General features: G+C 56.5%; 7 protein-coding genes across 7 annotated transcripts; 3 read left to right on the forward strand and 4 right to left on the reverse strand.

Annotated features, from left to right (window-relative positions):
* Window positions 1-558: 558 nt before the first annotated feature.
* Window positions 559-1,857, reverse strand: VDAG_04624 (uncharacterized protein; the record flags this gene model as incomplete). Its single annotated transcript, XM_009654228.1, has 3 exons — window positions 559-582; window positions 641-695; window positions 1,070-1,857. 3 exons carry the CDS (start codon window positions 1,855-1,857, stop codon window positions 559-561), a joined length of 867 nt encoding a protein of 288 aa, XP_009652523.1.
* A 291-nt stretch (window positions 1,858-2,148) lies between these two features.
* VDAG_04625 (uncharacterized protein) lies at window positions 2,149-3,266 on the reverse strand. Its single transcript, XM_009654229.1, has 2 exons — window positions 2,462-3,266; window positions 2,149-2,391 (listed from the first exon to the last, which is right to left on the reverse strand). The coding sequence occupies exon 1, from the start codon at window positions 3,017-3,019 to the stop codon at window positions 2,603-2,605; it is 417 nt and encodes a 138-aa protein (XP_009652524.1). The 5' UTR covers window positions 3,020-3,266; the 3' UTR covers window positions 2,149-2,391; window positions 2,462-2,602.
* Window positions 3,267-3,665: 399 nt separating this feature from the next.
* VDAG_04626 (Amt4) lies at window positions 3,666-4,550 on the forward strand (the record flags this gene model as incomplete). Its single annotated transcript, XM_009654230.1, has 2 exons — window positions 3,666-3,945; window positions 4,027-4,550. 2 exons carry the CDS (start codon window positions 3,666-3,668, stop codon window positions 4,548-4,550), a joined length of 804 nt encoding a protein of 267 aa, XP_009652525.1.
* A 1,045-nt stretch (window positions 4,551-5,595) lies between these two features.
* On the forward strand, window positions 5,596-9,038 carry VDAG_04627 (uncharacterized protein; the record flags this gene model as incomplete). The annotated part of the gene is made up of 5 exons (XM_009654231.1): window positions 5,596-5,824; window positions 5,919-7,274; window positions 7,581-7,812; window positions 7,898-8,202; window positions 8,263-9,038. 5 exons carry the CDS (start codon window positions 5,596-5,598, stop codon window positions 9,036-9,038), a joined length of 2,898 nt encoding a protein of 965 aa, XP_009652526.1.
* A 1,541-nt stretch (window positions 9,039-10,579) lies between these two features.
* VDAG_04628 (uncharacterized protein) lies at window positions 10,580-12,478 on the reverse strand (the record flags this gene model as incomplete). Its single annotated transcript, XM_009654232.1, has 1 exon — window positions 10,580-12,478. The coding sequence occupies one exon, from the start codon at window positions 12,476-12,478 to the stop codon at window positions 10,580-10,582; it is 1,899 nt and encodes a 632-aa protein (XP_009652527.1).
* Window positions 12,479-15,290: 2,812 nt separating this feature from the next.
* Window positions 15,291-16,652, forward strand: VDAG_04629 (uncharacterized protein; the record flags this gene model as incomplete). The annotated part of the gene is made up of 3 exons (XM_009654233.1): window positions 15,291-15,521; window positions 15,875-16,118; window positions 16,315-16,652. 3 exons carry the CDS (start codon window positions 15,291-15,293, stop codon window positions 16,650-16,652), a joined length of 813 nt encoding a protein of 270 aa, XP_009652528.1.
* A 1,603-nt stretch (window positions 16,653-18,255) lies between these two features.
* Window positions 18,256-19,719, reverse strand: VDAG_04630 (ser/Thr protein phosphatase family protein; the record flags this gene model as incomplete). Its single annotated transcript, XM_009654234.1, has 3 exons — window positions 18,256-19,160; window positions 19,310-19,370; window positions 19,582-19,719. 3 exons carry the CDS (start codon window positions 19,717-19,719, stop codon window positions 18,256-18,258), a joined length of 1,104 nt encoding a protein of 367 aa, XP_009652529.1.
* Between the last annotated feature and the right edge of the window lie 1,368 nt (window positions 19,720-21,087).

Below are 21,087 nucleotides of genomic sequence, written 5' to 3' on the forward strand. Positions count from 1 at the left end.
GGACGGGACGGCGGGCGCCGACATGGCTGTTGACGACGACGAGGAGTTTGACTTTATGGTGGATGCCATGGACTGGGAGGCTGTTTAGGAGGAGCTTGGCGCGGCGCAGTGGGTGTGGTTGGCGTGAGGAGAGAGAGAGGGTCATGATGGCTGGTCGGGTCTGGAGTTCCCTGGGCGCTGCGCAAGTACATAGTATAGATACCCCCCCTGAGTATGGCTCGACCAAGTAGACTTTAGACATCATCTTAATCACAACGGAAACCGTTTTTGAGTCGAGCCGAGACCGGGCTCAGAAACATCATGCCTCTCACTGCTCTTGGTGCCATGCCTCTACGCGTCCTGGTTGCATCGTCCCCTTCTGGTCAATCAATGGTGCCCCGAAGCATTTCAAAACAGCTGGCCAAGAACTGGCAGTTCGACCTTTCTCGACATGGACCAAACCAGATCCCGCTGGCGAAACAGCATTGCATGTTCTTCCTCTGACCAGCTCAGTATCCAGCGCTTGGATCCTTGTGGCTGCATGATGGCTTAAAAATGGAAAGCTCCTAACGGCTGTCCTCACGCCAGAGTGCCGGGCTTGACCTGTAACTTTCGAGGGTTCAGGCCTGCATGTACTGCTTGTCTTCTTACCTCCCATTACCTTGACATCCTCGTCCCCCGCACACAGCCACTGCGGGCTCTCGGATCTGTCGCTCCTGAGGCGATGGCTTCAGATGGTATGGCTGTCTGTGGAAACACGCTCTCACGGTCGGTCACGTCCGGTTTTGACACACTCCCTGCGGTGTCAATGCATGATATTCCATAACGGCGGTAACTGTATTGTGTAACATGAGCTCTCCTTTGGTATCCAGCTGCGGAACCCTCATCAAAACAGCTCTCCCCACCACCCACTGAACGCGGCCCAAGGTATCGCCTTGACTTGATCAGGCATACCTCAACAAGCATACCGACACTGTGCACGACCATTAGAAATTGAGGCCGGAAAAGTCTCCGGGGAGCCCGGAGGGGGGGGGGGGGGGTTGACTTACTGCAAGGGAAAGAAAGGATTGGGAAAAACATCTTTACGCACTTCTTTATGCACTCTGCCCTGGGGTGTTTGAACGGCTTTGTCATGCCCGCCTTCTTGAGGGCCTCCTGGATCGCCTTTTTTCTCGGGGGCATCTCATCCTGATATTTCTTGTCCCTCAAGGGCTTCTCTTCTTTCGCCTTCTGCTTCTCCAGCTTCTTCTTAGCGTCCGCCGCCTTCTTCTTGTCCGACGCGGCCCACTCGGCCTTCTTCCTGTTCATCTCCCTCTCGGCTTCCTCCTTTTCCTTCGGGGTCTTCTCCCTCTCGGCCTCCTTCTTCTTTTCGGCCTTTTCGGCCTCCTTCTTCTTTTCGGCCTTTTCGGCCTCCTTCTTCTTTTCGGCCTTTTCGGCCTCCTTCTTCTTCTTCTCCTTCTCGGCCGCCTTCTTCTTCTTCTCCTTCTCGGCCGCCTTCTTCTTCTTCTCCTTCTCGGCCGCCTTCTTCTTCTTCTTCTTCTCCTCCTTCCAGTCCCTCTCGTAGTCGTCCTCCTCCTCCTCCTCCTCCTCCTCCTCCTCCTCCTCATACGCCTCGGACTCTAGGACCTTCTTGTCCTTCCCGTACCTTGAAATCCTTCTGCCCTTCCTGTCGTATATGTAGATGTTGATGTCGTCCTCGATGGGCTTCAGGAGCCCATTGGCCTTCGCCACGGCGTCGGCATCCTCAGGCTCGGTGGCGGCCTTGAGATCGCTCGAGACGTTCAGGGCGTCGTTGTCGGCGGGGCGCGGGTCGGGCAGCGCGACGGCCGAGACGAGCGCGACGGCCGCGAGGGCCTGGAAGACGCACGACACGCGCATTTTGTTGCTTCGGGTGGGTGGGTGGTTTGTGTGTGCGTGGTTCGTGTGTGCTTGGCTCGAGTGTGCTTGGCTCGAGTGTGCTTGGCTCGAGTGCCGTGCTTGGGAAGGTACCAAGAAAGCTGGGATGACTTGAAGAAGAGTCAGGACTTGTTGAAGAGGATGGTATCAGGCAGGAGTTCTTGTGCCGTTTGAACGAGCAGGAGCCTCCCTTTATAGGCGAGAGGTTTGAAGGTTTCTTCCCTTTCAAAATTCTATTTCTCGTGTCATCAAGGTGCGGTGCAAGATGGATGTAAATATATGGGCAGCAGAGTTTGGATTCCGAACTGTCTGAGAAAGCCTGCGCACCCCTTATGAGCGAGGTCGCGGCGGAATAGGAACACGAACTCGCAACGGTCCTTGAGTTTTCGGTCCCTTTTTGGTGTCGAGGGTGCATGCTTCCACCTTTGCGTCCAAGCCGCCTGACCTGTGTGAGTCCTCACGTTGGACCACCTTGGACGACCTCAAGCCAGTAGGGTCTGGGAGGGCAATAACGACCTTGAATCCACGTCAGAGCTTCTTCCAATGATACAACAATCAGCGGTTTGGGGTTGCCAGCTGGACTTACGGCCTGGACTTGCGGCACTGTTTCTTGCCACCACTTTCACCCGTACATATCTGCATGCACCGCATGTGGACCGTCAGGTAGAATCTCGTGGGCAGCATCTGTCTCTTGATCCTCTTCTTCTTCTCTTATCTTTTCGCAGTATCAAGTCATCCCATCCATCCTCGGCGCCTGCCTTCTCAACAAGTTCCGTCTCAACAAGTTCCAATGCCAGCTGGTCCACGTCGGAGCGCGAGTATGAAACCGGCAGGCCGGCCGGCACTGCATCAAGCTCAGCAGCCGAATAACATTCAACACTGTCCAAAGCCTCAGGTGCCAGCTTAACCTCCGTTTTCGAGAGCCAAGACGCATGCGGCTATGGAGAGCACGGGCAAAAGCTGAGTGATGCGCATGCTTGGATGCAGCTTGTTTCTCGGGCTTGGCGGTGGTTGCGGTGTCGGGGGTAGATACTTGGAGAGAGAGACAAAGACAGAGAGACGGAGGGAGAGAGAGATAGGATCTAGATCGAGCCTCCTTTAATCTCTGTCTAATGAATGATTTACCGATGAGGAGCAATATCATGTTGACGCCTTCGGATGGAAGTGCTCCTTCTCTGCTGCTGACAGCCCATGGCGACGAGGCTGCTAGGCTTGGGAATCATGACGAGTGGCGGCGTCGTTGCACCAACATGGTGATCGGCATGAACTCGGTTCTGATCCAAGGCTTGAAGTAATCTTTCGGAAGCGCACCCAAGGTCCGGATGTGGCGCCCGAGGCGATTCTGGAATACCTTGGTAACTGACGAGCCATGAAGTTGCTCGAGATCAGTCGTCAAGATTGGCAGAGAAGGCAGGCAACATTCAGGAAAGGCAAGTAAGAACCTACAGCATGCGCACTGTACATTCAAGCACCTCGAAGCCATATTTGGCAGCACAAGAAGGGTCCACACAGTGCCGGTCCTCTAATGGTCACTCATCCCGCCCTCCTTCCTTCAAGCTGACTGCTCTCGACGCGTCGTTCAACCTGAAGTCCTGGAGGGCGAAAGCCCGATCCCGTCGTGAAAACACACCGTCAGCCTTACCACTATTGAACAGAAGACCAAGTCACATCCGACACGGACAGCGCGGCCCTCGACCATCGCCCCGACACAGCCAGCTTCTAAGAACCCCCTTGCAAGAACGCCTCACCGCTGCTCTGCTCTGCTCTGCTCTGCTCTCACGTCCACCACCATGCTGCACCCCCTCTGCGAGGTCGTGCAATACCCGCAGCATGCTGCCCCCGGCACGACGCCCCTCATCCTGATCCACGATGGCGGCGGCACCTCTTTCGCCTACCACTGCCTCGACCCGCTTCGCCGCCCTGTATACGCCATTGCCAACCCCCACTTCCACTCAGGCGCCCCCCTGGGCCCTGGCGGCATCCGCGAGATGGCCGAGTTGTACGTCGCCATGGTGCGCCGCACTGTCGACTCGGACGACTTCCCCGACAACGGGGCCGCCCGCGCCCAGGGTCTTGCTCGGCGGCTGGAGCTTCGGCGGCATGCTGGCGTTGGAAAATGGCCGGCTGCTCGAGGGCGACGACAACTTTGAGGTCGCCGGGCCTCCTCATGGTGGACTCACATTCCTCTCTGGAAGGACTATCAGACGGAGATACAGAAAGTTCGGAGACAATGTGGGTCGATGACAGAGGACCCTCCCAGGAAGAACGTCCTGCTGGCGAGGCAGGCCATGACGGCCGCCGTGGAGATGATTCAGAGCTGGGAGCTGCCGCAGTGGCCATGGCAGGACGACAGGCCGGCCGAGGTCGGCGTCAACGGCTACTCGGCCACGGTGCCCCGCGTGCCTGGGGGTCCGCCGCCGACGGTGCTCCTCAAAGCCACGGACGGCGTGCCGACCAAGGTTGCTGGTGAGGTGAGCCGGGTCGACCTGTTTCGAGACCAGCGAGATCTGGGCTGGGGGAAGTACCACCCTGGCTTCATTGGCGAGGTTCTCGACGTCGACGGCCATCATTATGGCCTCTTTGACTGGGCTCGGCTCTCGGCCACGACGAACAAGATCAAGGAGGCGTGCGAGCTGCTTGAGAAGAAGCCCACATGGAATGAGAAGCGCGCATAGAATGACGACCAATTGCGAATACCCGAGAGTAATAGATGGACTTTTTCAGATCAAGTTATGGGAAGCTGAACACACTCTAATCCTTTTGACCGGCATAGTGGTGAGGCAGCCATTGTTGAGGTTTGATATACTACTATGAATCTCTAGACTTCTGGCCTGCTCGTTCAATCTCTAAATTCCTGCTGCTTCCAAATCACAACCCGAATGATAGCTGTTCCTTCCGACATGACCTAAGAAATCCACCTCTTTCCACTGCCTGCTCTGCACTCCCGACTTTCCTCTTTTCTTCCTACCACCTGTAACAGGGCCGAACAAGATCAATGCGTCGTTCCATTACCCTCCCATCTATTTCTCTTGCCATCGACACCAGTTTGGCACAACACAACCGACCACTCCTTACTACATAACTTCTCCAGTGCGGACTTCAGTCAAAAAAGTTGGATTCCCCGATGCCCTTCTCGCTTGAATCTAATCATCGTCAACACGCCATCGAGTACCCTTCGGCTTGAGTTAGACTTGATCAAAGCAGCCCTTTCCGAGCTAGATCCTTGCATTGTACTCACCGTCAACATCTCTGCATATCTCAGCTCCGTATTCTACCTCGGATCATCTTGGGGCCAGTTTGTATCCCCTCACATCATCTCTCTTTCCCACATCATCTACTGCCTCGTTCCACTCTTCCCTCAAATCACAACCTTTGACTCATCTCTATCGATATATATCATTTCCCCAAGACGCGCTCATATACACTCGTCGTCACACCTCTCAACTTCTTTGTCTCTTCTTCCCTCCTTCCGCCCAAAGGATGAGCACCCGGAGCACTTGCTACATCAGCAGTCGCCTCTGTTTCGGTCATCCGATTCACTGAATCCATTGTCATCGTCCCGAGGGTTTCCCCGTCACAGGCCACTCCCGCCCTTCGTCTTACTTCAGTTCAACACAACGAATGCTTCGTTGACGCTTCACAGGTACCAGCCCATTTCACGTCTTGTACATCATTACTGCAAGCTCCTCCAACAGAAAGCACGCACCACCCCTGCCCAACATGAGCGACGTGGTCGCGGAAGGTGCAGATGACGAGCTGGGTGGTGATAAGGCCGAATACCCCACCAGCCCTACCGACGTCAAAATACTTAGCGATATCAGCAAGCGCGTCCAAGTGAAGGAGGATGCCATTCACTTCGCACTCGATATACTCAAGCGTCAGAGACTCATGCTCGGGAAACTTGCCCCTACTGACATCAGCGACATAGCCGACTGGCCCGGGAGATCAGGTATGTCTTTGTCTACAACTTACATGTATCATTCATCCCTGAACAGATGCAGTAAAACTCGAAAGATCCGCCTTGAAACGAGAATGGCTTGTAGGCCTCACCGGCGACACAGGGGCTGGCAAGAGCACAGCCACCAACGCGATGCTCGGATACGACATCTCCCCCACCAACAGTTCCGACGCTTGCACCGCTGCCCCTTGCATCTACGCTTACAACCATTCTGATGACCCCGAGAAGGTCTTTCGCGCCATCATCACTTTCAAGAGCACAGAATCAATAGCGCATGACCTTGAGCTGTTACAGGAGGAGCTGTCTGACATCGCACACAGCACCCGTGAGCAGGGTGGGCTGGTTCAGGCAGAGACGGTCAGTCGACTAAACCAGGCCCAGAAACAAGTCAAGAGCGTGCAAAACTGGTCGGGTTTGACCGAGAATGAAATCAAGTGCGACGCGCCGAGCAAAATCATACTCGAAGCAAAAAAGAAGACGGTGCCTTTCCTGGACACCAAGAACAGCACGAAAAATCATACGTTGCAAATCAACGATTCGAATCTTAAACGGTTCCGCAAGACTCTCAAGCCATACATTGACAGCTCCGGTCGCAGCCGTGGCATCCTACAACACTGGCCCTTGGTGCAACAGGTGGAGATACAACTCAAATCTGATATCCTACGGCACGGGATCAAGCTCGTTGACCTCCCAGGAGTTGCTGACTCTCTCGAGTCGCGCGCAGCCGTGGCCAAAGACTTTTTTGAGCGACTCGACAAGCTGATCGTTGTTGTGCACGCCGTTCGAGCTGCTGACAATAAAGCCGGCTCCGACGCTATGCTTATGCCCGCCACGTTATCCATGGATATGGGGCTAGATGGGAGGTTCGAACCAGACTCTCTTGCTGTTATCGTCACCAAGGTTGATGACATCAACCCGAAGAACGCCGAAAATGACTTTCCTGATGACGAAACCATCATGACGGCAGTCAGCACCTTGGAGGCCGAAAATGAAGAGCTTGCCAACCTCGAGGAACTCATCTCTAGGCAACGCGAAAAAATTGATGACCATGACGAGGAAGAGAGCGAAACAGAAGTCAGGAGCCCGCTGAAGAAACGGCCCCATCCCAGGACAACCACCCAGGCAGCGGAGGAATCACGCCTAGCAGGGATGAGAAACGAAAGAGATGTCAGAAAGAGAGGCGTAGAAAGGCTTACGTCGCAGCTCAAGCGCTTGTGCATACAAGCTCGCAACCTCAAAGTCAAGCAGGCCGTGGGTCAGAACTTGGGCGACATAAAAGCTCAGGTCAATCCTACAGCAATACCAGTGGTTGGCGAGTTCGAATCTAGCGTGCTGCCTATTAGCGCTTCCGCCTTTCTTGACATGAATGCTGGCGACTCTGTTATCGGCTTCGCTGATGCCAACGACACAGGCATCCCTGCACTCAGAGACTGGTTGACGCGTGCGTACTTGCCCAAAAGGGACATGAGAGCTGATGACGATATACTTGATGCTCGAGCCTTGTTGGATGCCCTTGATAGCTGGTCGTTGAACGAAAGTGCGGCGCGCCTAAGGATTTCGGCCGAAGAGGGGAAAGAGATCAAACGTTTGCTCGACCAAAAGATGAACCACTTGTTACAGGTATACTCCATGCGTCGATTTCGATTAGGGCTGCAGGCTGACAAGAGGATCTAGGCACTCAAAACCCCTCTGGCATGTTTCGCGAGAAGCCTGAGCAACTTGAAGCCTCTCCGAAACACCACAATAGCGTGTGCCGCACGCTCTGAGAAGGGCGATGAAGTTCCCACGCAGCGTGCTTGCGAGAGCGCGCTGCACGCCCAAGAACAGTGGGAAAACAAAAGGCCTTCAGTTCACGTTTCTCACCCAGAGAGAAACGAAAAGGTTTCGTATATGACTTACAAGGCATGCGTCAGGAGGGGCGGCCGCGAATGGACAACTTCCACGAAGCCTCGAATGACATATAACTGGATGTCGTCCGTGTAAGTCAACCAAATCTGCGTGACCCTGGCGCAAACGGCTTCTAACTCCAGTTAGCTCACTCAACTTCTGGCGTGCACATGCAAGATTCTGGCAAGAAGCTTTCTTCCAGAGGCTACCAAAGATAACCAACGATGCCGAGAGTCGCAACACGAGGATTTTCAATCAGTTCATCACTGACCTCGTCACCGACGACGAAATTCCAGCCGTGTTTCGCGACCTCCTCCGGCGTCGTGTCCCCTCGCTGCATACCCAGAGAGACGTCTTTCTCCAAGAAGTCCGAAGCACTGGCAATGACTTTCGTAACGATGCCCTGCGTCTTAAGCCACGCGTCTCTGACATTTTCACCAAGCACATGGCTCCAGTCTTTGCGAAGGCTTTCTCAATCACAGGTAGGTTTTGTCGTACAGTGCTGACATTGCGCTGGTGCAATCGCTAACATGGCGCTGCAGGCGTGGGGGCTTTCGTTGAGCAAAGAAGGGTCGTGAAAAAACAATTCGAGAGCAAACTACCTGCAATGCTCCAGGAGGCTCGGAACTTTATCGAGGAAGAGCTCGTGTCAAGCAAGACGGAGCGTGTGAACAAGCTACGAGGGTTCATTCATACGCCCAACAGCAAGCCCGGCACTCGTCTCGTTAAACTGGACGAGATCTTCAAGAACCTGCTGCGGGATGCGCGCGCCCCCGCGAGCAAGATCGCCGGTAGATCTCAAGGCACGCAATTGGAGGATGTCACGGCGGCCAAGGAAACGACACGCGCCGTACTCGGCGAATGGCATGAATACTGGCAGCCCATCGAACGAGCGCTGCCAAAGCGGCCGACAACTATGACTTCTGACGACAGCGAGAACGAGGAGGAGGAGGAGGAGCTCAAAGCTCCGGAGAAGAAGAAGACCGCAGGCGGCAAAGAGAAACCAAAGGCAGGGCCAAAGGCTGATAAAGCGCCACCGAAGCCCAAGGCCGCGCCGAAACCCAGAGGTTCTTCCAAGACCAACGTCAAGGCTCTGGCGCCGCCGAAAAAAGTCAAGGCAACGGCTCAGCCTCGCACCATGCCAGTGGTCAAGACGGAAGAAGATGACGAGATGCATACTGGTGGAACCATGGCTGACGAAGCGCCACCCGCTGGAGGCTCACCCGCAAGCAGGCAACAGATAGGGGCCATGATGGCGGCTGTCACAGCGGCGACTGAGTCATTGCCTGGGGATATGCAGGACAATGCCGCCAAGTAGGTCAAGGGTTGCAGGCAGACCAGCCGGTATCATGGATGGTGTCACGGCGTTTGGCTTGTCCATTGCACTTTCGTATTTTCGCTCTGGGTGGGGGCGTGAGATTGGGCGTTGGGGGTGCATCTGGACTGGCCATTTGGAGAAGAGAACGTACACACACACATTATCACGGGATAGCTTCATAGGATTCTCCAAATCATCTCACCACGACGCCCTTGAAGCCCTTGAGCCGTAACTTTCCTAGCGTGACAATGGTCCGTGGCTCACTCAAGATGAATCATCACGGTCGTCGACGTGGGGAGCGTCGGAAGCCCGAAAGGATCGGGCAGCAGCAGCAGCAGCAAGTACCAAGAAACAGACGCCTTCCGATACGCGAATGCAGAACATAGCCCAACGCCCAGGATCGCGCCTCCGGCAGTCGGCAAAGGCAGGGCGAAAAGGTTCAGTGCTGCAAAGGTGCCCCGACGACCCAGTAACATTTAATTTCCCATTCATCATCTTTCTGTCCCCGAGGTCAAAGTTGGGCGTCAGCGGTCCTGGCCTGGAGCCGCCCCCTTTGCTGCCCAACAACGACCATCACGATGCGGGGAAACGTCATGGAACAGAGAGCGCGAGACGGCCAAGGCTCTGCTGTTTACACATTGGTGCTCAACGCATGTCCAGTTGCAGAGTCACAGAGGAACATCTCAGATGAATAAATCAGCACGTCTATTGACATTACGTAGCCAGAGCACGCGCACTGCAGCTCCAACCTTGGCCTTGTGGCCTCATGACGAAAGAAGAATCCTCGCCTGCGCGACCTCGCTTCTCAGCATAGTCAAATCTCGTCTCATCAACCTTGAAACGAGTGTGGTATCCCCCTGTTCTCAACTCCGGTAGGCGAATGGAGAGGGCAAAAGAAAACACGAAGAAAACAATAGAAAAGCAAGTGCGTTCGCAAATTCGTGGCCCCCTCCCAATATGCAATAGTTGTGAATGTGTGTGTGTGTGTGTGTGTGTGTGTATCGTGTCGTAGATCATCTCCCGTATGGCTCGCCTCAACGTACATGAAAGCAAGGGTTCCATGACTGCTTGTCAAAGTCAAAGGCATCACCAGCAAGGTTGCCCCGTCTCCGCCCCTCCGTCAGGCTCTGGCACCACATTGCGACCCAACGACAGGGCCCGCGACGTGGCAGCAGCGCAGAGTGCCATGACCTGTGGACGATCAACGTTGCGGCGGCCAAACTCACGTCCAGTGCCGCACGCTACGTCCAGTGAGCCGATGCAACGCAACCTTGTGAACACGATGCCCATCATGTATCCCTTCTCACTTCCCCCCAAAATGCACTCCATCGCGCCCCATGTATGGATATCCGAAACAAAAACGCAGAAAACTATCAAATAAGACATCACGGTCGTCGTTGCTGTACGGACCCGCGCCCAGGAGTGGCGCCCTTACAGAATTGCACAACCAAACTAGAAATGAATAGATGAAAATGAGTTTGACACATGGCGCGAAGCCGCCCCGTGAAAGCAAATTGCCACGCAAGGCGCCGGATGGCACCTCAGGCATATGCCTCCTCGTGGTAGCCTCGGTGATGGGGGATGTTGCTGTATTGCACGTCGTCGGGCGTGTAGCTCTTGGTAGTTTTGACCTTCCCGAAGTAGGGGCTTCCGCCACTGCTGGAGTAGGCACCCTCGCGGGAAGGCATTTGAGGTCGGACTTCGGCCACGCGCACGTGTGCAGAAGGATAGTAAGATCCCTTTGATTTCCTGGGAGGGGATTCATCGCGGTATGCATAGACCGGCTCCCCATGCATCGGTACTGTCCGCCCGTTGTTGACGGCATATCGAGCCGTCGTGGCGCGGGTCAGCGGAGGTGGCGGGGGATAGTCTTGCGGGAGCGGCTCCGGAGAGTGCGTCTTGTGGCGACGTTCGCGTCGGCGAGCTTCCCTGTAGCGGCGCTCGGCTTCCTCGACATCAGAGTCGCTTTCGCTGACCTGCGGCTGGAGGCGATTCCGGCTACGGCCGCGGGGATCCGCGCTCGCAGGAGACCGCATGTCGTGATCGCCGGCATAGTGGTATGTCTGTGACCTTGAAATTGTAGGTTGTGGCGATGGTCGGTTGTAATCTGCCTCCCTCATCGTGTTGGCCCTAGGGAGCTGCGTCTTGCGCGGCGGGGATTCGGGAACCATCGGAGGGGTGGTACCAGCGTTCAAGAAAGACGGGGGCACACGGGCCGAAGACAGATCAACCGCAATCGGGCTTGTGGCGGGGGCATCCTTGGGTCCAGACGAGGATTTCTTGTGACTGGACTTCTCCCGGGCTTTGGGGGCCTCAGATGAGCGTCTAGGAGATGGTTTAGCAGCTGAGCGACGGGGGGCGTCATCCTCCTCCACCGAGATTGGATCGTTAGGAGGAGGTTGAAATTGGGATTCCTGGGCCGATGGAGGTGTCGGGACCGCAGCTGGAGGTGCGTACCGGTAGGGCTCTTGGTACGTCTGGGACCGGCTCAATTGCGGCTGAGCTTTCTGTCGCGCGGAGGTCATGTAACGGACAGCGTCCATCATTGCCATCTGGGTCTTGTCCATATGTTGCGGCTCAACTCCGTGAGTAGAGAGGCGCTCACGTTCGCGCTTCTCCTTGTCATCTTGCTTCTTGGAAGAAGAAGAACTTGACTTCTTCCTATCGACCTTGGCAGGTGAGCGGTAGTCCTCGTCGTCGTATTGTTCCACATAGGCCGACTTGTGCTTGCTGCGCTTGTCCTCCGTCTCTCGCCTCCGCTCTTTCTCCTGCAGCTTCTCCAGTCGTTTCCTCTCGGCACGGCGAGCTTCTTTCTCCGCCGCCTTTTCCTTCTCCGCAGCCTTGTCAGCCTGTTTCACAAGCCGTTCCTTCTCTTCTTGGTCTTCTTTCCTGCGTCGACGCTCGCGATCACGCTCTCGCTCTCGCTCATCGTCTCGCTTCGAAGGCTTGTCGTCGTAGGAAGCAGCACGCCGAGCGCTCCGCGCAGCTTCTTCAGAACGGGCAGAACTGTGAAATCCGTCCTCATAGGAGCGAGACGGCGGGTAATTTGAGTACATGTTGGAGCCGGTTGTGCTAGGAGCGCGAGTAGATGTCTTCGTCTTGTAGGAGTCGGGTCGGGGCTCTGCAGTGCGGACTTCATAGTAACGAGGAGGTGTACGGGCGGCCGATGTGTTTGCTTCGACGTTCCGTCTCTTCTGCTGGAGTTCCATCAATTTGATCTGATCGTCGTATTTGGAGCGTTCTTCTTCGCTGCCCAATAGCTCATAAGCTTGTTGAACCCTCTGGAACTCATCTTGCTTGGCCGCCTTCAAAGCTGGGTCCTGGACCTTGTCAGGGTGACACTTGAGTACAAGTTTACGATACGCAGTTCGAATCTCGGACAACTGCGCATCCTTGGAGACACCCAAGACCTTGTAAGGACAAGGTTGTAATGAGGTCATGTCGGCAAACGATTGATCTGAGAAGTGTCTGAACTGGGATGATTGATTCCGTATGACAAGAATCGGCGGGCGGAAGGATGCCAGGGATGTAAGTATTCGTCGCTCGAGGTTCCAAAAACGCGATGTCAGCGAGGAGCTGTTATTGCATCGATGCGGCAGCGAGCAATGTTGGGGTGAGGGTGAGGCGGTGCAAGGTGAGCCTCTCTTGGGGGGGTTCGGGAATTCGAGGGATGGTCGCCTGTGAACGAGGCGGGCTTGGTGGTCGGAGGGACGATTGGCGCCTGATGCACCCAGGTGTGGAAGTGCAGCAACAGAAAAGAGAGAGAGAAAAGGAGTACAACGAGAGGAGAATGGGTTCAATAAACGAGGACAACGACGTCAAGGCGATCTGTCGTGGCCCCTAGCTCTGGCAGTCCCAGGTTACAGCGGTCCAGTGTGGGTTGATGATTGATGGTTGGAAGGTTGAGTTGAACAGGAGACGGGCCGGACGGGGGACTCTAGTTGGAAACCTGATGAGGTCAGAGTCAGGAAGGGCCAGTCCTTGAAGGCTGCTGGGGTCTGATTGGGGGCGGCGGCGAAAATAGCGGGCTGGATGTGGTTCTGGGTGGCTCGAAAAGGAGGGGAAGGCGAAGGGGGGAGTGTAGCCACAAGGGGGCCTACGGACCAGACAGAGAGTACCAGACGGGTCTGTGTGCAGTCCAGTGGCCGGAGGTGAGACAGGCGATGTTCTTGGCCGAACTATCACTGGAAAGAGTGCTGTCTTGCTAGTGATGTGTTGCGCGAAATAGTAGGGTAACGGGCGGCAGCGGTCACACCCGCGTCTAGGGGTCCGTCGCGTGAAAGGTAAAATGTGCTGTAGAAGTACAGTGCACGGGATCTGCGCCTCGCGTTCGGCTTCTAGGGGAATGGACGAGGCTCGACTTGCTTGGAAAGCGTGAGAGCAAATATCCGGTGCTGACCAACGGCTGAGGGTTGAGATACAGAAAGGGGGGGAGCAAGGCCCGTGGAAGGCGCTTGTCTTCCTGGAAGTGGCACAGCGAACGAATGGCTGACAGTGCAGAGACACTGGGGCTGTGGTGGTGACGAGTGCTGAATGAAGCTGAGGAATCGAAGTGCAAACCACCGCCTCGTCGGAAGAACTGGCGGTGCTGCGCCTCGTAGCTGGATCGGCCGGTCCGGATTTCAGGCGGCCAGGGACAGAAGAGGCGAAAAGCGTGTGAAGGCCGACGGCCGGGGCGGACGAAGCGGAGAAAAGACTGAAGAGGAAAATTCTCAATAAAAGAGGCGAACAGAAACTGCGACGAATAGCGCAGTTGGGTAAGGTCGGGCGACGCTGGCGCTGGCGAGGGACTGGAATGGGATGGCTCTGAAGGCGAATGAATGAACAGGTTGCAGTGGTCGGAGACAACTGGCAGTCGAGGTACAAAGCAGGTACAGAGGTACATGTGCCGTCTGCTGTGGGCGGTGGCGAAAAGATGTACCTGCGGGAGGATCGATTTCGGGCGAGCGAGCGATCAATGGGTAGTCGTCAAACAGTGTGGGATGTCTTGGTTGTGTGCTAGGCAATTGCCGGCCATGCGATGGATTGGTATGTCTGTTGAAAGAGACGCAAAAGGGCAGGCAGACAAAGTCAGAGACAATGTCAGAGTTGGGCGATATGCGATCTATGTTGACGAGGACTTGTTTGGAACCGCAACGGCACGGAGACTGCGCCAGCAAGGCGTTGCTATGGGCGTCGAGGCAGTATTGATGCAAGAGTCCCCTCCTACTCCTCTCTCAGTCGTGCAAATGGCCAAATGAGGTATCGTTTGAGCCAGAACGGCGGGGGGTCGAGGCGTGAATCTGGCGGTGAGGGGTGCCTTGGTGGAGAGTCTCGGGTCTGTCGCTGCGGATGCGTCGCTTCGGTTTGATGTTCGTTTGCAAGGCGGCCCTGCAAATGCTATCACCCTCGGGTCATGAGCAGGTGACCCGGTGCCCGGCTCGACAGGAGATTTGGATATCTATACCAAGAACAGGCTGGTTTGCACAGGCGTGAGGGCAGCTCAATGTCCAGATCGGATGGCTTGGTACCATGAGCCATATGGACTACTATGTAAGGCCTTGATCAGGAATGGAAAGGAGAAGCGGGCTGGGATGGACGATGGACGCGATAGTCGGCCAACCGTACAATTGAGTCCAGGATCGCTCGGTGCTGGCTGGTCTGGCTGCGGGCCTGACCAACGGCGACCTGCTTGCTGTGCTGTGCAGTGGATTTCGGGGCTGCTAGCTGCAGGGCCCAGAGCGATGGTCTCGCGATGCGTGCGTTGTCGGGCAAATAGCATCAGCTGGTGGTGTCATTGGCCTTGTCTGATGTCTGTTCCCTGCCCAGTTTGTCTGTCTGTCTGTCTGTCTGTCTGTGCCTTGACGCTTCCTTCCGTCCCATCGTCCGCTCAGGGACCTTCTGCAGTTGCCCTTGGGTACATGTTGTGGTCGTGCCTTCCTTCCCCTAGGTACCGTACCTATGCATTCATCCGCCCTTCCTCCTTCCTTCCACTCCTTCCACTACGTGTAGCTACGGTACCTGGCTGGGTACCTATTAATTGATGGGCCTACCTCAGCCCCCAATACACCGTGCCCCAATGTGCCTGCTCTTGTCATCCCCATCGCTGTTGCCCTTCCAGCGCATCCTGAATTCCTGGGCAGGCATGAGCTACCTGGGTAGCTTGTTACTGTAGATATGTACCTTCCCTGGTACATACGGGGTCAGCTCCACCATCCATATATCCATCCATTCGATAGCCCCCCCCTTCACTCCACCACGCCTCACGAGACGATGGCTCTTCGATCTTCCATCTCGTCATCCTCATCCACCAAGACCCAGATTCAGACCCAGATTCAGACCGCCATCCTGAGTTCTGGCATCAGCTCACGCCTGCTGCCCCATTTTCTCCATCACATCGTTGCCGTGACCTCCACCTTTCACTCGTCGCCCTCGCTGCAGCATCTGCCCTTTCGGCACCATCGCCTTGTGCCTGACTGGTCGATCGACTGTCGTCTCATGCAGGTGGGCCAGTCGACACCGCCTGCGCACCCCACGGCCGGCTTCCAGTTGGCTCGTCACCCGCATTGCCCTACTGTCGTGGCCTTCGCCCTCCGGACGCCCCCCCCCCCCTTGGAATCCCACGCATTCGGCCATTCCATCACCTTCCACAACTTATGAAGCCACATCTAATGGGCTGGCCACTGGGCGTTCTAGCTGCAAAAATCTGGATACACCCCCAAAGGGAACCATGTGCGCTTTCTTCCCACCGGTTTGCACCACTCGCACGTCCTCATCTAGGTACTCATGAGCATGTCACATCCATCCACCATGACGAAGTCTGTGGTCGCCTGCTCACGTCTCTTATCCCATGATAGTTTTATGACGAGCCCTCCCAAACAGTTGATATGCGTGTCTCAGGATCCCATCACAAAAGGTCACCGGTCGACGGCACCCTCAAACGAGCAGAGAAGCAGGTACTATGTACGCCATCTCGTCGATGGGCTTGGTTTCCATCTCAAGTTGGTGGACGCCCCACGCCTGTCCGTGGATGTTGTTGTGCCCACGTGAAGCCCATCCGCGCCGTAGCTCAACAGGGTGCCCCATCATCTCTCGTGATTGGTGCGTGCGGGCTTGTCAGTCCAGACGGCCGTCGCGGGAGGGAGGGGCAGCGGCCGGGACGATTCGATTCACACCAGGCTCATCCCGTCCAATCACCTTGCCATCTTGTCCTGGCCAGTGAGACGCCAGTCTCGACGAGGGCCCTTCGTCGACGAGGGCCCTTCGACCTCGAAGCGAGTGCGTCCATGGTCAACAGGAGAGAGTCGGCATTGGGCTGCTGCTTCAGGCTGCTCGAGGCCGGACAATGACCTGGAGGAGGAGGAGGCCCAGCGGGGTACTGGCATCAACACAATACAAAGCTGTGTCTCTCGGGGTAGACCTAGCTCGCTAGAGAGTCGTCTGGATGACGAGCGAGCGGTCTGGCCAGCAACGGCTTCAAGGCCCACCACTAATTATCACCAGCACCCGTTCAGTGGGTGGCCTTGGTGCCCACCAGTGAGCTTTGATCCGCCGAGCATGATCGACCACTCCACAGCGGCACCGCTGGTGATCACCTGCTGGTGCCACCGGTGCAGAACGGTGCCGTATTCGTGAGGGATTCCAGTGTTGTCTTACCACATTCTCTCACTGCTTCCTCACCAAAGGGTAAATGGGCGCCAACATCGAAAGACCACAAGGTGCTCGACATGCTTCTGGGGTGGGGGCGGGGCAGCCGCGATGATCGGAGGTGCAACTTCTCAATCATCAGACGAGAAGATCTGTATCGGGGACACAGCTTCATCCATCAAGACGAGTCAGCGCGAGACGCGAGTACGCCGGCTGATGCGCTGTACCCCTGGGTATACCGTACAAAAGCTCCGCTTTCTTGTCGGATAAAGAGACTGGCAACCTAGGACGCAACTTGCCGCCATTGACGCCGCTACGTTCTGCCACTCAAGCAGAGATAAACCTACCCTTGCAACGGCGCGGGACCAGGCTTCAGTTGCGAATCATGGATGCATCACGTCTGGTCCTGAATAGATTGATTTGGGGGATACATCGCTGCCCCCCGCGCCCTCTGGATATCGGCAGCTTCGTCACTGCTATAGGCGCCAGAATCTAGATTGACCCAGCTTCCCCTCCTGCGTCTGATCGGGATTCAGGCACTCTTCGTCCGCCATACTTCTGGTTGACCTCGCAATTCTAGTCCTCGCATCCCTTCCTGTGTCATGGGTGATACAGTATACCAAAAGTTGAAGCCCAGCCTACATGTACAGTCTCGATCGCTCCTTCGCCACCATGCTCGCCCGAGCCCTGCCCACTTGACCCCGCCATTCGACGCCATCATCGCAACCCCGCGATCAGGGGTTTTAATGGCGCAGCCAGAGCACCTGCATCGTCAGCACCTGCTGCTCCATTGGACGTAGGTCATCGAGCAAGCGCCCGGTGCTTCCCCTCCCAAGGTGGTTTTCAACTGAGCCTCCCTCTCTGTCTTTCGTCCACACTGGTCTTTGATCACTCAACATTGACCACGTTACCAGAGGGTTGCAACGTGCAAATGTGGCTTGAGCTTCACAAGTCAGGGCGGCAAGTGTCAGCTCGAAGCTCGGGGGGCATCAAAGCAACGTGACTCAGGGGTCCGGCAGTTGCGGCGGACTGGATTGGCCAGAGCTTGGGTAAGCTCTTGTCGATCGCGAGGGGGTCGGGGAAATATTCCGTGACGAGGCTGGGCATCCCAGCCGGATGTGCGGCGGCTCGGCGATGGGTCATGGGGGTGATGATGGAATGTGACAAGTTGACCGAGATGCTCCGTACACTGCTGGGCTCCTCTGGAACAGAATCAATGTTTCGAGACAAGTGCCATGATGTCGGTCTAGACTGGCGTTTCGAAAGCATTCTCTACTTCGTCCCTTAGGCGTGGGTTGAGCAATGCCTAAATAATGTGATGCGTGTGGTTCTATGTGATACTCCATCGCACGATGAGGTGAAGGTGTTTACACACGCTGTGGAAGGAAAGAATACTCCAGAAAGTCAACTTCATCATCAACCTGCCCCCTCTCAGCGTCGTGACTCATGAGGAAGTAAGTACGTGCAGCTTAAGATACATCGTGGCGCCTGTTAGTGGTTCTCTGGAGCTCTGAGCTTCATGAGACGGAGTCTGGAGGGACAGGTGCACAGGGTAAGGAGATGCCACGAGCAAGACACCATATCTACCCTCTCACCAGACCGGAAGATCCAGGTCGACCACGATGGGCTTGTTCATCTTCCTCCCGCCAACATGCGGGTAGCTCTTGGCCATGATGGCACAGTTCACAACACAGGTTTCCAACCGGCCCAGCCTCCCCGCCAACGCCTCGCCATCGCTCCGCGCCGACGACGGATCGCCTCCCAGTCCCCGCGTTCCAATATGCGGCATCGCGGCCCCCGGAACACCAGACTGCATCGCCGCCGTCGACGGCTGCGTCACCGCGTCGTCCCGCTCCGCCCAGGTGCCGCGCCCACCGTCGTTCCGAAGCGGTTTCCCGCCTCGCGACCCGAGACTGAGGATGCTCAGCTTCTTGCCCTCGGGCGCGGGATCGACCCACTGCTCCACGGACGTCTCCTTGAAGGCGACGTTGCCGCAGCTCAGGTCCCAGAGGACGCGTTCTGCGCCTCGCGCCTCGTGGACGTGGCCGCATGCCGCGAGGCGTGGGCGGACGCGCCAGAGGGCGCGGCGGAGGGCTTCGCAGCCGGCTGAGCGGCGGGCGGGCGATTCGTCACCGTGGGCGCGCGGCGGCGTGTGAATTATGACGACGTCGGCGTCGAGGGGGATGGCGTCCCAGAGGGACGGCAGGTCGGCGGCTGTGGTTGGGGTGAGGGGGTGGAGGGGGGAGGCATAGGTGAAGGCCGAGAACGAGCCGTGGAGGGAGGATAGGGGGGAGAAGGGGGAGCCAAAGGCTGTGAAAGTCGTGTGTGGCCCTTCTGGCGAGGAGAGGCGGATGGTGGTCGAGGCGTGGGCGAGGTAGGTGATCGATGGGGAGGATAGCAGGAGGTTGAGGCAGTCTTGGTGAGTGTGAGAGGAGTCGGCGAGCGAGGAGCCCCGACTGGCGACGAGCTTGGGATCAAGATTCAGGTCATGGTTTCCTGCGTAGCCATTCAGTCGTCGGCATAAGGCCAAGTTGAGCATGGAACCGCTGCTGGGGACAGCTGGAGACACCAACGGCAGCCCCAGACGCCGAGGTGATTCTGGAGACACAGGTTCATCCCTTCAGAATTCAGGAGGGCCAACGTACCTGCAACGACTATTTTGGATTCAAAGTCTGCCTTCTCTAACCACTGGACGACCCGAGACAACTGACCGAGGATTAGTTGCGGCGTTTCAGTCGACCCTCGCGTCCTGGCCCTGATTCAGGATGAGCTGATTCGCGTGCACACAACAAATACTGATGCCATCACATCCCGCAGGCTAAGCCCTCGAAGCTTGAAAACCATCCTTAAGTGTTTCGTACTCGGACGGCCGAGGCCTGGAACTGGGAAACAGACCTGGAGGAGGCCGCAGTCTTACCTCGGAATATGATCCCTGGTTCGTCAGGTCACCAGCATGGACGAGGACATCGCCACGGGGTAGGGCAGGTGTGTGATTGTGGGTGTCGGAGATGAGGACGAAGCGGGTACGACGGAGTGTTTCGGTTGACGATGACATGCTGAGTCTGAATCTAGGGCGTGAAGGCCAAGACAAGCCCGATATCGCAGGTTCCTTTCAATATAGGCTCTGGTAGGTGCGGCAGGCTGCTCTATGAGGCGAAGGCGTTCGGTATTCAGACTGCTTCGATTCCGGAATCTTGATTGATGACCTCATGTCAAGTGCCGATGTCATCTGTGGGCTGGTGCCTGCCTCTGCGCCGACTCGAATGGAAAGATGCGATGGCCTCTGGTCGTTCGTATTGTGGCTGGTGACGCCACAGGCTCGCTATTTTCACCCAGACAGGACGATCAGTCTACGTCGATATAGAATGGCCAATGGATAAATTTACGTGACAGAGGGTACGATGATGCCTACTGCTCCTGACCGAGGTCCTCTATTGGTGCGATATATCTGTCCTTCTTTATTCGTAAGGGCTGATTCAATCTGGTGCAAATGAGGCCATCGCCACCGGTCATTTCAGGACAATTGGCGGAGAGCAGCCGGGTGTAGGTAAGCACTGCTTGACGAAGACCAGGTCTGACTGGGGTCAAGTGCCGGGAAGTGGAGTTTCTAGGCCCTTCCTGGTACATGTAGAACGATGTCTACCAACCAAGTGCCTGACAAGAGAATGTCTCGGCGGCCACGTTTGAGACCGCCGGATTCACGGCTGTTTGCAGACAAGCCGCGATGGCCACTACGTGGTCCCTCGTCGCCGGTGCACCCGTGGTTAAGACCGTTTCCCATGGGCCACTTCCGCTGTTCATCAGGCTGAGACGACAGTGGAGGCATCTGATTCATGGCCCTGGTACGCAAATCCCTCCCAGAGGCAGCCCTGAACGGCCCCGAGGGGCCCCCGGGCGAGGCACCAGCCCCCCTCTCCGCCCCCCCAAGGCTCAGTGGACGCAGCGCTGGCGGGCATTGGTGGGTTCACGCACGGTACAGATAGGACGGGTTCCATCCGCATGAGCCGCTCATCTCCGGGTGTCTTGCTTTTTTTTTCACAGCGGCGGAGCGAGTGAGGTTGCTCATGAGGGGAATCGCAAGTAAGCATCATTGCCACACAAACAGTGCTGCAGCTGAGCCCCTCCTCATGCCCGTCACGGGTGCAGTGCGTTGAGCGCCGCCAGGACCACTGAAGAGGCTGCGATAGGACAATGCAGTGAGAGGAGCCACCTTGGCTGGAGGGTCTGCTGCTGCAATTGGCCTGGGGGCTGCAGAAGCGCTGCAGCGAATTGCTTCTGTGGGGAAAGAGGGGGAGACAAGATCACTTCTGCTGCGCAATGTGCATTGGCGAGACGCGGCCTTGTCTCTGGTTTCGACCTGGAACCTCTCTGACTTGAGGAAGAGAGAGAGAGAGAGAGAGAGAGAGAGAGAGAGAGAAGAGTT

This window comes from Verticillium dahliae, genomic scaffold (genome assembly GCF_000150675.1).
Source record: "Verticillium dahliae VdLs.17 supercont1.8 genomic scaffold, whole genome shotgun sequence".
NCBI classification, from domain to species: Eukaryota; Fungi; Ascomycota; class Sordariomycetes; order Glomerellales; family Plectosphaerellaceae; genus Verticillium; species Verticillium dahliae.

Excerpts from the sequence above, each read along its gene's own strand:
- VDAG_04625 (XM_009654229.1), bottom strand. The coding sequence starts at position 3,019 with ATGATATTGCTCCTCATCGGTAAATCATTCATTAGACAGAGATTAAAG.